This window comes from Pholis gunnellus (assembly GCF_910591455.1).
Source record: "Pholis gunnellus genome assembly, chromosome: 11".
Taxonomy (NCBI): Eukaryota; Metazoa; Chordata; class Actinopteri; order Perciformes; family Pholidae; genus Pholis; species Pholis gunnellus.
In genome coordinates this window covers 4,527,642-4,544,986 of record NC_136538.1, presented here as the reverse complement: position 1 = coordinate 4,544,986, position 17,345 = coordinate 4,527,642, and the positions used below count along the sequence as shown (strand labels likewise).

At 42.3% G+C, this 17,345-nt stretch overlaps 1 protein-coding gene across 1 annotated transcript in view; it reads right to left on the bottom strand.

Moving 5' to 3' along the window:
* b3gat2 (beta-1,3-glucuronyltransferase 2 (glucuronosyltransferase S)) overlaps positions 1-15,524 on the bottom strand; it is a gene marked incomplete at both ends in the record, with an annotated part of 41,398 nt that extends 25,874 nt beyond the window's left edge. Inside the window, one exon of the mRNA XM_079168537.1 lies at positions 14,991-15,524. Within this exon, the coding sequence (XP_079024663.1) occupies positions 14,991-15,524 (534 nt within the window). The remainder of the gene's footprint in view (positions 1-14,990) is intronic.
* Between the last annotated feature and the right edge of the window lie 1,821 nt (positions 15,525-17,345).

Genomic DNA, 17,345 nt, shown 5'->3' with positions numbered 1-17,345 from the left:
ACATTCTGGTGACGCCGTCATGAATGAAATGTTTGAAGTGTATGTTCAGATAAACCCGACTTCAGGTTAACAGTGTCGACAAATAGTTTGACACAAATCAAGGGCCATTGAGCTGAGTTATCCCGACTCACTCTGACAAAACTTTACGAGCATCGGAATTACAGAATACTGAAAGGATACCGAACCCAACATTGTTACACCCCTAGTTACTGTGGTTATATAAATGTGATTTATGGTGCTGTTAGATTGCTGCTCGACCGCCCTGTTAACGCAGGTGAGCGCAGACGCAGAAAATATTTTTGAAAAAAGCTAAACGCCAACAATATGGATTGAGGCCGGTTATTTGTCATGATAAAAACATCTTGTGAACTTTTGATATGATTTCATGACAGCCTAAGACGTCTACTCTCATTAACAAAAAGAATGCAAATGAACCTGTGGTTTTAAACCAGGCGAAAGATGAGAGCAGGAGAATGTGAAGAAAGTGATTTTTAAGCTCTGCGATAAGTCTGAACTAAAGATGAAAACACCATAAAATCTTCACTCCCATCTTAAAACTCGTCATCCATCAGAATACACAGGCCCATTCAAATATATTACAAGTGTGTCAAACATCACAACACACACTGATTTGGTTTGCCACAAACATGCCAGGGAATAGACCCTGACCCAATCCCAAAGTCCCCCCTAAAGCCCCAAACCCTGAACCCTCAAGGACTTACTGACGTCACCGGGTAAGTGGTTGAGTGTGAGAGGCTGTGAGGGCTTGAAATGGTAAATACGAATGGGACAGCACTTTGCTGCAACATATCACATTACCATGAAAATGACAACAAATATAATGTATAATTGTGGGTATTTATTTTATACTTTGTACTCCCTGATTTGAATGTCTTCCTGGCAGCTGATTTCATATAAACTATTTACTTGTTTTTTGTCAAAACGGCTTCAATGACAAAATCAAATATTTGATGACTAAATGTGTTTTTTTTGTTCCAATCTGGAACCCTTAATGTTTCTGAGAAAATTTCATATGACGATGCTGACTTACGGAAAGGGTTCATAAAGGGCTCAACATGTCTGTGAGAGAGCCCTCAAACACTGATGATCTGACAGCGGGACAGAACTAAACCTCTAGACTCACAGACTTTGAGGCTCCCGCAAAGTCTGTGAGTCCGTAAGGGAGATTGGGATCGGGCCCCTGTCTGTATTTCTTCTTCTTCTTCTTTTAATTTCCGACAGACTAGGCTGGGGAAGTGCAATAAGGCCTCCTGCGGGTTGAAAACAATAACGCATTTGGTCTTTGCAAATGGAAAATGATGTACGTGTCTATTTGCATATCGAGCGGGGAAGTTAAATCCCATCACAAGTGGTCTCTCGAGACACATGTGGAGAAACAAACTTAGAGCTGTCCACTTGTGATCGTATATCACCTGAGACGCACGTTATTAATGCCAGGTCTGAACGGGGCTAGTGAGCAAGGAGCTAGCTCAGCTAAAGGGAAAGTAGTTGTTTTTCATGCTAAGACGAGCCAAAAAGTCTGCTCTGAAAAAATGTCTACCAAATGACGTCATATAGTTTGGATCAGATGTTGAGCAACTTCCAGGTGAGCCCAAAGACAAGCAGTGGAATGACCTGGAGGCCAAAGACCTCCTCTGTGTCTCTTGGTGTCCTCCATGATCGCAAACACTGTCTGTCTGTCTCTCCATCATCTGTCTTCAGTGTCGGTGCTGAGAGACAGAAACCAGATGGAGCATTTCAAAAAAAGCAAAAAGGTGAACTGGAAGGAGGAGGTTTCTTTGTCTAACAAAGAATGTTGAAGGAATTCACAACTTTTGATCAAGCACACCTACAGTATGGAAATCTATGAGCCAAAACCTTCTATCATGATATCGGTCATTTCATATCTCGATAATGTTTTCCAGTAATTCCTTAGATAAATAAATAGTCTATATGAAATAAACACTTGGTGTAGTGTACTCTTGTGTGAATTAAATACTTGACAAATGATAATCATTAGTATTTTTCTCATTTAATTAAGAACTGTAGTGCAAAATGATCAGATTTTCGGAGAGATTTGAGTTATGCCTGCTATTATCGATTCATACTTGTTGTAACTTGTGTATCGCGATATCTCGATATATGATTTAATCACAATATGATTCCATTGAAAGGAGATATTGGCCATATCGAACTATTGCCCAGCCCTATCTAAGACCTGGTGGCAACAGGAGCTCCCCGCCCTCACTCTCATTGCATCACTGATGAACCTGTGAAGGCCTTTCTTCCGTACTGTGCATCAGTTCGGTCTGTGCCGCCGGAGCCGCCGGCTGACGCGGTCACGCGTTACAAAAACGCTCCTGTCTCATTATCAATATGGATATCTTCACCGGAGGGCGGACGCTGCACTGAGACAACAAATAATTCATCTTGAATTCATCTCGCCAAAGACTTTCTGGAGCAGCTTTGTCCTGACAAATTACAGCGCCGGCAGCTCAGTGAGTAAACGCCATTTACAAGTCAACAAAAAGAAAATCTGGGGGTGAAAAAATACAGTGCTGAGAAGAAACACATTTCATCTGACGCGAGCCAGGGCGCTCTGTCTGGGAGTGCTGAGGCCGCGGTCGGGTAATCAACTCTGACTCCCTCCCCTGCAAACACATAGGTGAGGGGAGAGTCGTGTGTGTGTACACACAAAGAGACTCTTAATGATGGAGTATATCAAATCCATTATGGATGTTCTCGTTTCCTGCCTCCTGCCCCGGAGAAAGAGCCGTCATTGTGTTGTTCGCACGCCGGGACGAGTGTTTCGGGTGGCTGGACCGGGTGTGATTTTAATCAAGCGTATTTTTATCTGTGTGTTATTAATATGCATGGCAGAGGCAATCGGAGGAAGGGAGGGAAGAAACGAGCTGGGAGAGAATGAATGAATCGAATTACAGAGGCCGGGGATGGGCTATAAAACTGTGATGCAATAGAGCATGATGTGGGTGCAGGTTGAATGCTTTATGGGGGGAAAAAAAATTAAAGAGATGAAGGTGTGTGTGTGTGTGTGTGTTTGTGTATGCATGTGTATAAACCTGTACATATAATGTCACAGTGTTTCTCTCCAACAGTAGAACATGTTTGCATGTACTGTACATGAATCATAGTATTTATTCTGTACAACAATGTCGTTTTGTGCACAAACTGAAATATTTGTGTGAAAACTCCAGCGGTGTTGTAAGCCTAGACCACAAAGCAAAGACTTAGGCTCAAGGTGCTTTATTTACAGTCACACATCACTATTCCCTTCCTTACCATGACTGCTTGTATTATGTGGTGCATCAAAAAAATAGTTCAACATTGTGGGAAGTACATTTATTTGCTTTCTTATAGGGCCCGATGATCATTTATTTATCTAACGGCTATTTATTTGATTTGTCTATTCAATGACTCATTTATAGATTATTCTATACATTACACTGGCCCTTATTAATTACCCAATTAATATAACAATGAATTTACACAAACTGAATATCAAAAACTTGTCTCATTAATATTTTAATATTTTATTCAATCATCTCTTAAAAGCAAGCAAATGTAACAACATAATAGACCTGATGACTGATGAGAAAAATACTGGACCTCAACTTCAGGACATTGTTGTGACACACAGATTCATTTAACAACTGTACGTCATAGAACCTTTCCCTGACCTGGAGCATCAGTTTTACTTAAGGACTCAACTTAGACCTTCAAATGGCGATGACATGGCTACACTGCATCGCACGAGTAATATACAGTTAAGATAATCTAATGTATTTTTGCATCGGAGTGGGCCAAGGTCAATAATTGAAAAGACTTACAGACTGTTACTTTGCTTAGTCTGTATTAGTTTAAGCCGTTTTCCCACTCAGACACGGCCATTAAAGATAACAGAAGAAAATAAGACGGCGGAATAACAACATAGACGCGTGGTGTAAAGTTACGTTACCCTCGCGGCAGCGGTGTGTGAATTACTTTTAACAAGGGGCAATGAGGAGACATTCAGAAAATCATTTTTAAGTGACTACTACTAACAGAAAGACGTTCCTCGTGTTGCTCATCTTAGAATATTACGCTATGGTGGGGAGTCATCGAGTTCAGAAAGAAGATACATTGTCTAAAGAAGGCTTTAGAGATGTAGTTTTTCAACACAACTGAACAGTATAATGTTAATGAAGTCAGGATTTATCAACCGTTGTATTAGACTGTTCGGTGTGCCTTGCTGTACCTAATAAACTGGCAACTGAGTGTACATCCCAGAGTTCCCAGTCCATCTGTAGGCTTGCAAAGCTGACTGCAATGGGTTCCACTACTTCCGGTGTGTCTAAGCAATTGCAGACTAAAGGTAGCGTGTACCTCAAACCATACCAGACAAAACATGAAGATAACCATGCCAAACTAAACGGTTTGACATTTAAACCAAATCAAAGGAAAGCAGGGAAATAATCACAAAGAGCTTTTCAAGAGGTTGTGTGGGTGGCAATGATTTCACCATTAATGGCAGATCCAGGGTTCATTTTCCCCTGACAACATTTCACCATTATGAAGAAAAAAAAGACACCGAAACTATGATTGTCCAAAATGATTTTCATACAGACACAGTCATTGTTGTAGACCAGGCAACACTGCCTCGGCTCCATGTTACATGAGATTGATATTGTTCAGCTCACTCGGAGAGAGAGAAAATATGAATATTTCCCAAAATATGACAATCCAGGATAATAGCCAATAATCAATATGTTGAAATAGTAGATAGATTCCCCAACCAAAAGGAGATCACAAACCACCATTGCGACAACCAAATTCATAATCAATCCCATGACAACCAGTACTCCATATTTAATCTCATCAGTTGTTCCTTCCCACCAACATTCATAAGGAACATTACATTTTCAAAACAATTATAGAACCTTCTTCTTGGATTTAACAAGCTGTAAGGACATTAGGAAATCAGAGAACACAGTTTTGTCTCGTGGCCTTTATCAGGGTTGGCGAGCCCGTCACAGGCCCTGGTAACAAAATGTGGCGATTGTATTTTCACTTAGCACGTTCAACAAATGTCAGCTTCTTTTTTAACATAAACTAGTGCAGCGCCCGTTCAAAGAAAGGCCTGTTCGGAGTGGGCCGGTTGCTTGGCCGCGAGAGCCGTTCATCCAAACAACTTCACACTCGACACTGCGCTGCCTTGGGTCCTTCGCATTACCACCAAAGTGTGACGTCGATCGAGTGAACGGTTGTCGAGAAAATGATTAATAAATATGGTAATGGTCTTGCATTTGTACAGCGCCTTTTCTAGTCTTCAGACCACTCAAAGCACTTTTTACTTCATCTCAGCATCCACCCATTCACACGCATTGATACACTGATGGCAAGGTGCCCACCCGCCCATCAGTACTAACTGTCACATTCACACCCATTCATACACCAATGGCACAATTTGGGGTTCAGAGTCTTGCCCAAGGACATTCATGACATTCGGGCTGAAGGATCTTCCGATTGAAAGACGACCCGCTCTACCTCTACGCCAAAGCTGCCCCTGTAGATCTCCAGTCTCTCAGTTAAAAGGGATGATCTCTCAATAAACTTCACAGGGTGTGTAAAACATGCTACTAATACATTTGTCCGGTAGTTTTGTAGAGCTCGCACGGGACACTGCACTACCTTAGGTCCCCCGCCAAGTATGAAGTCGATTGGATGAATGGTTGTCGAGAAAATTGAAGGACAGACAGACAGACGGAAAAAGACTCGAAGCAAAAGAACGAGGGCAAAATGGGGATTTGATAAGGGAGTAGTGAGTATAGAGAGGGTGTGTAGTCAAACTGCAAATTCAGGAAATAAGCAGAGAGCCGGTGCAAAACGCCTTTTTACCTTCACACTGGCCCTTAAAAGCCTCCCACCTTTCCGTCACCGTCCTCTCTCCCCATCCTTATCCTTCCGCCGACCCGACCACGGACAATTTCTCTTGGCGGGGTTCGTCTCCTTTCTGCTTCACTTCCCTGACATTACAACCCCCCTCGCTTCGCCCACTAGACTATGTAATTATGATAATTGCTCATAGGGGTTTGAGGGAATTGAATTTCCCATTTCGCTCTGGGTCCTTTATCCCCCTCCCTCCCATCGCCTATGGTTCACTGCAGGCCTGGTGTCTGCCGCTTGGACACTTGATCAAACGTATACTTAAAGTCTGCATGTGGTTCTTTGGACCAATGATGAACATAAAAGAATATGCCGATATGAGTGAGGAAAATATCAAACCTATAAATCTATCAAAGAAAGTAAAGCATGGTGTTAAAGATTCTGAGCCTTCTGATTCAAATATGTAAAATATTTTGTGTTGCATTTAATTAAGAACAGCTGGGTTTCCACACAATATGAAAATCCATATCAGAACTAATAATAACAATAATGTTAATAACTGTACCCTACTAGACCCAGGATGGCATCATTCGAGAAAGGTGTCCCTGAGTCACACTTGAGCACGGGGCATTTGCCTAAGTACCTGCTCCCTAAAATAGTCGCTGTGACTGCTGTGGAGCTCTCAGGGCCGGGGGAGTTCAATTATTCAAAAAAGGTCTGACGAAAAGTGTTGCTTGGCTGACAGGCTGCTGCGGCTGAATCAAACAGCTCTGCCGTGCTGCCGTCAGCCGAAAAACCCTCCATCCCCAGAGTCAGCTTTTCAGGAACGAAGAGGAGGGGGCGGCGCTGCTAAAACTTCCGGACTGCTTGTTACTGAACCATGTTGATAATAGGTTTGTTCATTTTGAAAGTAAACCTGAGACTGACAGAGTTGGGGACAAAATAAGGGACTTGATATTTCAATATATACTTTTGCTCTTAGAGCCACCATTTACAAAGGAGTTTTAAGAGCAGCTTTACAGAACATTTTTTGTAGCTTTGGCTATAAGTAATTGATGAGATCTGACAGCAATTTTCTCATAGACTTCCATACAATAACACTTATTTTTGCAACCAGAGAAGTCTTCCCCTGATGGTAATTAGAGAGAATGCAAGTTTAAGGCACTTTCGCACTTTCCGCTTGGCATAGAAACTTAAGAGCATCGCAGTTTGAAGCGTAAGGTCACTGACCAAGCGTCTGTATTTGACGAGTTTGGGAGCGAGGACGTGTTGACGAAGACCCAAAGTGTTCAGTAAAGTCTTTGTCCATCAATCAAGACAAACGGAGCCAGGCATGTGATTGGCTGTCTGCTTGCTTGGCGCAAAGCCACAGAGATTAAAATGACCTGCAATAAACTCTGCTAGGAAAATAAATAGAATGATTCCAATGAATAAGTAATGACGTTTTAAAAGTGTGTTGCATTATTTTCCAATTAAATGGCTATTACGCAAACAGACAGTTGGTAATAACTTTGCTCATCAGAGGGTTTGTTTTAAAACCAAAATGGGATTTAAGACACTTTCATTTACACTTAGCCACATGTTTGGCCAGTTCACAAATCTGATTGCAGTCTGTCTGTGTTTTTCTGGGCTACATGTAAATCAGGGTCAGACCTCCAGTCGAGAAGGAGGCGGTAATGCACCTGAAGCTCTTTGGTAAGTGCCTTATTGCTTTAATGAGCCGGAAAACAAAAAGCTGATGTCAGACTTTGGCTGCTGTTATCACAGAGGAGACAGACCGTAGACGTCTTCAGGAAATCAGAGAGTGAGTGGACAAGTCCACAGACATATATCCACAGGAGATAACATACGTCTTGGAGAGGCGAATGCATTTTCACCTTATTAACATCTGGTTAGGATGCGTCTCAAACCTCCTCCAGTTCCTCCGGTCTCGGATGCTTTCACACTTAGCTTTTTTGAGATCGGAGAGCTATCTGAACCGCCCCAGATGCATTAAATGATGCCTAGCTGCCCATATTTCTTGCCACACATGACCTCTTTTACAGCACGGGTTGGTAATCTTGAGAAACCAGCAAGAGCACACTAGATTACAAAACGTTATCCAACTTAAAAGCCAGTTGCCAACTCTTTCCCTATGAAAGTAGCTAGCATCACTAGCTCGAAATGTCGCTAAAGCTAAGTCGGCAACACTGTCAGCCCATCTCTTCAGGTCTCCCTCCAAAGCCACACCCCCGAAAATTGTCATAATGAATGTAAAAAAACAAACAAGAAATCAGCTTGGTTGCTATGCTATCACTACTGGTAGGAATCATACCCCTAACTATGAGAATAAGAACCAGTTTGTAACGAACCAAAAGTTTGAATTAAGTGCTACATACGAATTTGCATCCCACTCTACCTTGAACTGTGAATAAACTGAAGCAAGCAAGACTGTGATTGAGCATCGGGGAGCTACATTTTTGTGGCTGGACTGCTGAAGTAAGATCTTCTCTCCGTTTATTTTCTCCCACCGGAGAAGTCCTCCCACTGTGCTCAGGGAGATATTCTATTAAAATAACCTGAAAGTCAGCAATGAGGCCTCACTCACTGTGGCTTAGGGAATTTTCAACCATTACAATTCCATTATTCTGGGTATAAATTGGGTTTTTACTGTCCAATGATGGTTTAAATGCTGTTTAACACACTTGACTGTCCTCAAGAGAATGCATCTTTGTAAAAAACGATGAGCACCTTTTGGAATTTTGAAAAGAAAATAGTCAAATTTAAAGGTGATATAGAGAAACTTGTATTATTCAGACAGATTAAACAACATGTCAACGTGGTCTGAAGTAAAAGAGCTCCCCAGTGATGGCAGCTCAATGCACCTTGAGGGCAAAAATGCTAAATCACTTTGGGGAAACGAAAAGGAAGCAGTGTGTGTTAAGAGGCAATCAAGGTATAATTGCATGGGCTCCATTAAATGAGTAGTCTTGCATTTTCTGACACTCTATTGACTGCTAGGAGGCGACTCAGCCGGAACATGTCGCATGCATAATAAACCATGCCAAACTGTGCGGCAGCAGAGAATACACCCTTTACCTCTTTATGCTAAACACCTTTCCACCTGAGAGAAGGGGAATGCAGGGAGGCTTGTTAAACATTTGCTACGTACCAGTGTTTCCTTTTATTTTGGAGGGGGGGGGCTCATTACTCTAAGTTTGTAGCCTGGGCAGCCACTTTCATGTAATCAACAACCCGGAGTCAGGAATGAGGCTGATTTTGTCCCAGCGGGGGCTCCTCATTTAGCAATAAAACTACTTGGTTAGGTTTAGGAAAAGATTGTGATTTGTGATTAAAAAAAAGTATGTTTCTCATGTAACTTTCGTAGTTGAGTATGTAGGTTACATAACAAAAGTGAAATGAGTCACAGGACACGAACAGCGGCCACCTGGGTGAAAGTCTGCGTTTGTTTGACCCACCTAGACCTTCTCCCTACGTGGATTTATATTACGTCACCGGACTTACTTTGAGGCAGCCCTGCACATCCTGGCTCACAATTGTGGATAATATACGCACCATAGGTATCAGTACAAACAGTGATGTCAACAGCCTGTTTAGAATAATAGAATTTGTAGAATGTTGATTAAAAGTGCTTCTTTTCCGTGGTTACATCAACATGGATTTAACCCGCCGAAAGTTGTGCTCATGTCACATGTCTAAATACACATTATGTGTATTATCAGCTACATAATTCGACTGTAGCTTACCGTAGCTTTAAGAACTGATGGTTCTACACGTACTATTACATTCACTTCCAAGTATAGTGTTTAACAGGCAGTCAAAGTTTAATATTTCAAGACAGCCATTGGATGATAAACTAATGCATTTAATGCTGCAGAAATTGAAATGTAAGTACCAAGCCTACTAGTGTATAATATATAAAATGAAACACTAAAGATCTATCTAAAGACAAGACACATTACTCACATGCCACATGTATGTTTGAAGAGGTAATGCCTGCTGTAATCATTTATGAGCAGGGGAAATAGATGGTGGGTTTTGTGTAGTCATGCTATCTGGGTACTGCCAGTGTAGAGACTCATAACTCTTACCGTGCACATATTGTATTGAGCCTGAGAAACGGATTGATTATTAAGAACAATCATGATAAAGAGTTCATGGGAAAACAATATTTCAGCTGCAAAACCGTCAACTCAGTAGTATTTCTTCAGAAAATGATAAAAGGGTTTCTAAAATGGAGCTGCCACCCACTATAAGCCCAGTTACTGCCATCAGTCTAAAGCCTGCAGACAGTTTCTGTGGGTTATTACTGCCGTATGACAGCCTATTATCTCTCTACGACAGACCATTACCTGCATAGAGGAGCTGGGTAATGAAATAGGCAGGAGGACGGAGAGAGGACAGTGTGCTATCAACAAATCAAACAGATGCTCGATGTGTCAGAGTAGACTCAGCCACAGCGCACTGGTCTCACAATAATGACGATCTTTACCCAAGTGGTGCATTCAGGAACGATACTCTGGGAAAAAAGACGACTAGTGTCAGTCAGCATGTGATTCTAATTAGAGCTGGATTTCTTCAGCCTGGACAAAAGAAATTGACTTTGCTGCATCTTGATTGATTAGATTTAGATTTATCTGTAACTTTGGCTAAGCAGAGTGGACGGAGCACCAACCCAGACAAACTGACTTTGGGTGTTAAAACCCTTTAGAGCCAACACGTTTAATCGATTATATCAATTAATAGAAGGACAGAAAACTATTCTGCAACTATTGTGATAACCGATTTGAGTCATTTATGTAAAACATTCTCTGTTTCCAGCTTTTAAACATAGTCATGTAAACTGACTATTATTGGGTTTTGGACAGTGACAAGTTCATTTAAGACTTCACTTTAGTTTTTAGGATATTGTGATGAGCCTTTTTTCTTACACTTTATAAATCAAAAAACTAATTTGAAAAAGAAATAGTCAGATCAATCAATAGTGAAAATGAACCCTCATATTGACATCGTCTCTCGTGATGGACCAGACCTCTAGAAGGCGTCCAACGTACGTTTCCTGTCTTCAGCCTTCATTCTCCCACGTCCAAACAAACCTAACAAAAACAGAAATAAGAAAAGCTGCAGAGCTTAAATAAAGTGAGATTGCTTTCTAAAATAGAAGAAAAAGCCTTTTCAAATCAACATGTTGCAAAAGCAAACATACCATCTTTTCCTGAATGCTCAGGTACTCCGTTTTTAGTATATCATTAGGTGCTAATTTATAGAAAGTTATTGACATTGTGAACATTTCATTATTGGAGCAAATCAAAGCAATTTCAGACCTGCGGCCAGCTATCTTTGAATGGCAGTAATCAGAGTGAGCAATCAGAAATCAGAGAAGCATTCTTTTGTGTTTCTGCATCCACGAGACCTTGAGGACTGTTTTCCCGCTTCTCGTCTTTTTTCATGATCTGGAGGTCTAGGGCACGGTGTGTATCGGAGGAATGCTTTAATATGAGGGACAACAGACCGTTAACAGTGGTGTGAAAACAGATACCCGTATATGTATGTGACCCGACAGAAACACTGTCAGACAAAGACTTGAGTTACATGGAGGTATTATATACGAGTATGATACTGGCATATCATCTGGCCTTTAAACTCAGATTTAAAGACCACAGCTAATCGATATATTTGTATCCCTATCTATATGTCATTATATAAATATTAGTGGTGTAACGGACCACTGTCGATCCGCACGTGTGGGCCGCGGATTAATTACACAGTTTAACGTTAACCATCACAGTGTGAAATAAAGATTTAATGACGGTCGTTATCCGCTGATATTCAGTAAAATATGCAATCAGGACATCGGCATTCATGCTTTTCAAGTTGCCGATCTCTGACAATGTTACATTGTTCAGTGAAAATAAGAATTGGGCGAGGGTACATTATAACGTTATCATGATGTGTTCAAACGTAATCTCGGAAAATGTAGTTTTGGTGATAAACTTTAATAAACATAGATGTTTGAAGGAGATGTTTTTACAAAAAAACAAATAGATATTAGAGAGGGAACTATAACCTGTTTACACTAGGTCTAAGCAGATTATAATATATCATTGAAACTCAGTGGCGGGCCGTGCATTTTATACCTGGGCCTTCACTGCTGTCCTGCAGCTGAAATACCACCTTACCAATATACATATTCGTATTAAACCGTTCGGTACGAGGCTCATGTAGGAGACAACGGTCTGTGTGACCTCTGAACTGGAACAAAAAAAACCACAACAAAAAACAGCTGGGGCTCCGCAAGTGTTCTGGGAGGCTACGCTAACTAGCTTAATGGGAAAACAACAGCAGCAACACGCATTCTGCTACACACTCAAGAGCCATTCAGATATTAGATGTAAAAAAACAAACGCAGTTGACTTACCAAATGCTGATCACTTAAAGACAAACTCCATCCTCCTTTCTTTGTTGACAAAGAGTTTCATCCCGGTTAAATCCCAACTCACAAATCCGTTTCTCGTCCTCCTTCAGCCAGTGAGTGTTAAAAAACCAAAGCTAGGTAAAAAACAATAAAATCTACAAAAGAAATCATAATTTCTTCCATATCTTTCAATTTGAACTCTTACTACTCCGACTAAGCCTCTGCTGTTAAGTTTTGTTTCACGATAGTCAAGTGCTCGCCCACTGACCAATCGCAGCACACGCTGCACCCCACTGCAGAGCTGCTCCTGGAAACTGAGCTGCACGTAATGCTGACATAGTTGTAGGCCAGCTAGCCGGCTCTGGCACATCAAAGAATACACCCAACATGTCAAACTAAAGATCTGATTGGTTGAAGACTATGACAATCAACAATATCGTCCCCATTCACTTAATTAAACTGCAAAGGGATTCACTTGTGAGTCTGCAGGCCTCGGGCCTCTCTTCTTACCTAGAGACACAAATCTGATTGGATAAAAGCTCTACTTAAAACAAGTTGCACTGAAAGCAGGGCAACTGAGGAAGACAGTAGCTGTGCAATGAGAAAATAATATAATTGGAAACATATTTTTACAAATTACAATACATGTAGTGTATTTAAGAGAAATTATTAAATTATAAAATAGCTATACATTTGTGATTCTGTTTAGGCCAGCAGAGAAGGCTTTGAAGGCCCTGACGGCCCACCACTGTTGAAACTACTATTGACAAGATTTGTTTTCATCAATGACAATATAATCTTTTATTTACTTTTTATGAAGAAAAAAAACACGATAAATGACTATAACAAAGTAAAAGTATAACATTTAGAATTTTGGATGGTTTACAGACTTCAAAGCTGTTGAAATGATTTTTGGGATGGAGGCAAAATAAAATAGTCTGGAGCCTTGTAGACCAGCTGCTAAAATCAAACAACAAAGGGGTCTGTATCTGCCAATATGGATCATCAATCATCAATGTGATCAGGGATCTGTAAAGGTTATATGTGCTCCCTTATTTCTATTGTGCTGATCCGATCTGTGATCCGAACCTTGACATATATATATATATACACACACACACACACACACACACACACACACACACACACACACACACACACACACACACACACACACAGAGTAAGCCAGTTGGAGCCAACACTGGCACGCCGATCAATAGAAAACTGAACAGCAATGGTGCTGAGATAAGGATTTGAAAGAACTGGCAACCCAACCAAAACGGCCCGAGTAGCAGTACAGCCTCCATCCATCTCTCTCCTCTTTTTCTGTCAGTCAGCAGCCTTCCCCCTTTTTCTCTTCATCTGTTCTTTCTGTCACTCATTTAGGCCCTTCACTCAACCAAGTGTCCATGCAGCTTCACCGCTTTCACTATACTAGAATTTATCAGTTTAACAACGGCCCCTCATGTGAAACAAGCGATTCTCAAAAAACTGGAGTATCCCGAGGGTTTTTTAGTAAAGCTCCAGTGGGCTCATAAACATGAAGAAGCTTTGAATTTTGATGTTTGGATTCCTTTGAAATGATCCCATATGGGGATAGCAAAACAGTGACTTTTCCCATGGTTAGAGCACGGTACCAACAAAGTCAGATACGGGGAAAATAGACCCTTTTACCCTCGTAGAAGGTTCTCAAATACTATACATGCTGTTAAACATATAGCTCCCATCTCTATTGTCTCCCCACATTGCATAAATAAATAAATATGGGACAAAATCCTGGGCCGCAGGGCGAGCAGGAATGGCTCTGATATTGATCAGGGCTGTTTGGTGGTGGGCTCCAACACCTAACGTCCAGGTGGAAAGTATATTTAATCAAGAACTCTACATTTTAATTTATTTGACTGTTGGACTAAACAACTCAACAGTATATAAAGCAGTTAAAATGATCTCCATGTAAATTGGCTACAATATAACAAAGTTGTTGACATTATGCATCAATGTTAATAGTAAAATAGAGTATAGTTATAAATAATGATATATATATATATATATATATATGTTATAATAATGACTCTGAAAGGGGTCATTCTGCATAATGGGTACTTCTAATACTTGAGAAGCAAGCCCACCATGCTGAAAGGCAGCAAACTACTGTGACCACAGGTGTTAACTTTAAGACAGACAATGGCAAATGCTAAAACATAGTGTAACAGCAGCACCAATGGTCATTAAGTCAGAGAACTGTCTCAGTGAGACAGTAGTCAGTTACACAGTAATATCTCTAAGCTAAAGGGTAGCTAACGGTACCCACCGTGAGCTACTGGTCACACCAGAGCGAGCAGGTTGTAGCAGCACGCGATGTTTTTATTACCTAAGAATTTAACTTTTGATTTGTAAAATAATGTAGTTTTTTTTCTATTTTCTCTTTCAGAAGTTAGCTACATTATAGCTTTAATTTCATTTCATTTGACTCATAATAGGTAGTATAATAGTTAACATAAAATGTTTAAACTTTTACGTGTAATGTGGAAGTATTTTAACAGCAATAAACTCCATGTGTATGTTTCCACCTCACGGTTTCCTCATGGGAAATGCCAAGCCTTGTTCCTCCCATGATGCTCTTGGTCAGCGTTAAAGTGATGAGAACTGACCATCAACGACAATAACACCGCTAGTGTCTACTATATGTTACCTCCTCAAACAGCTCCAGGCTGTAGGTGTTGTCGTCGTCCGCGAAGAAAACCACCCCGGCGTCCCGCTTGCTCCGGTGCTGCCGGAGCCATGTCAGAGCCACATTCCTCTGTTCGGTGGCGCGTGGCATCCCGGTGCGCTTGAACCTGCGGGGAGTGAACACGTGCAGGTGCGTGTACGGCACGCCGCACCGGGCCAAGAAGCGCGCCACCAGCTCCGTGCGCGTCGTCGAGTCCTCCACTACGATCCAGTGGAACCGGGGCACCTGGCGGAAGGCGTGTGCCAGACGGATCAGCTCCGCTTTCTGCACCGGTCGGGTGTAAGTTGGAGTGATGGCGTAGATGACCGGCAGAGCGGTCTGGTTCTGGGTACCACCCGTCCCCGGTGCGCCGGTCCGGGCCGCCCGCTGCGCCCTGCCGGTCCGGCCGGCTGCCGGAGCACGGATCGCCCTTTTACTGTCGATATCGATCATGATGATGACAATGAGGACCCAGGGCAGCAGGATGAAGAAGCGGCTGAAAAACACTGATTTCATGGCGAGGCTGAAGTTCCCGTGCCCTCTCTTCCACTCACTCCATCACAAACAGAGAGGCACCGGACGACGGACGCAACTCCAACAACCCTTCCTTCAAACCCCCGTGATTTTTATTCTTCACATTCAAACAATAAAAACAGACACCTTTAGTCCATTTGAAACTATGTAAAGCCGAAAAACCTTCCGCGGCGTTCCCCCTCTGTCCCGGCGGGACCGTTTCCCCGGAGTCCTCCCTCCTCCACCTCAACCTCCTCCCTCCTCTCGGATGGGACTTGAGCGTTTCTTCGTCGTCCTACCCTTCCTCCAGCTCACTCACTCGGAAGCCCCGTTAAATTCCCATGTTCTGCCCGTGCTCCCGCGCGTGTTTCCAGGGGAGAAAAACAAGCCGGAGCGGTCCTCCCTGCAGCGGGCGGTGCTAACCCCGCGATGTGCGCCGCCGAGGAGCATCACTTGGCGAGCACGGAGCGCTGCTCTTGAGTGTGTGAGGATAATAAGGCAGGAGGGGAGGAGCAGGTGCACAGCAGAGGAGGGGAGTCGGGATGGAGGAGAGAGAGAGAACCTGGGGGAGAGAGAGAGAGCGTGCGCAAGAGGAGAGAAAGAGAGGAGGAGGGGGGGTACTGGAGAGGAGGCCTTGTTATGTTGTGCGCATCAGTGTCCGCCGAGAATAAATCCAGCTGATAGAGAGGCATAGATACAAAGAGAGAGAGAGGGAGAGGGAGAGAGAGAGAGAGAGAGCGAGCGCCAAATCTCATGCTGTGTTTGTCCAGAAGAAATGATTAGGCTAAATATAAAGTAGGACTTGATATGAGGACTCGGGGACATGAAACCTCCAGGGGTCTTCAGGAGAGTTCCAGGGCTCGCAATGCTGATAACAAGAGAAACATTTCATTTCAGAAATCGACCAATTGCAAACTAACTTTTCACTCCCACCACCCATATTTGACCTCAAAGGCCATGTGCAGTTTATTCCAAACTCGAGACAATAAGTCAAAACCAACATCTTTTTAAAATGTCAAACATGTATAGAAAATAAATGGATCATAATATATGAGGTCCACAGGTCACTATGATTTATTTTAAGAAAAGTTAAAAAAAAAAAACTCTTATTACCTCTCAAATGTGAAGATTTTCTGTTGTAGTCTTATATGACAATAAAAATGAATGTCTTTGGGTTTTAAGGCATTTGTGTTTGAAAACAAGGACTCGAAGGCTTCACCTTGGGCTCCTGCAACGCACGATGGCCATTTTTCACTATTTTCTGACCGAGCAAATAACTGTGATTCTTTTAACCAAAGCTGTAGTAGCTAAGGGTTGCATGAGGACCTGAGGACATGAAAGACTTCTATAGAGTCAAACAAAAGAGGGGAAAGTGGTAATATGCGTAACTCAAAAAACTATGAATGCATAAAAAATGCATAAAGCCGGGGTCAGACGACACAATACAAGAGCCAGCAGGCATCTTGGGGACGAAAATCTGTGCTCCAAATGAAACGACAAAATACAGCTGACTCCATCCTTCCTCCCCTTTGTGTCATTACCACCATATTTACCGGCAGCCGACTTCTTGGGCGAGATTCATCTGACCAGATCTGGATCAAACAGGGGTCAGCGGTCTATTGCAGATCCATCTAGGGGTCCTCGAAACAGATAAAGAGCGGGGAGCTTTCCTGGCTGACTGCCGTTCTCTAGCTTATCATCGATGGTTAATTATGCACGCAACGCGGATCAAGAGATCTGTCGGGAGGGAAGAGAAGAGAAATCACTGAGCCGCGCTAATAGAGTCGGTTCACACCAAACTAATTGCAGGCAAACAAGCTCGTA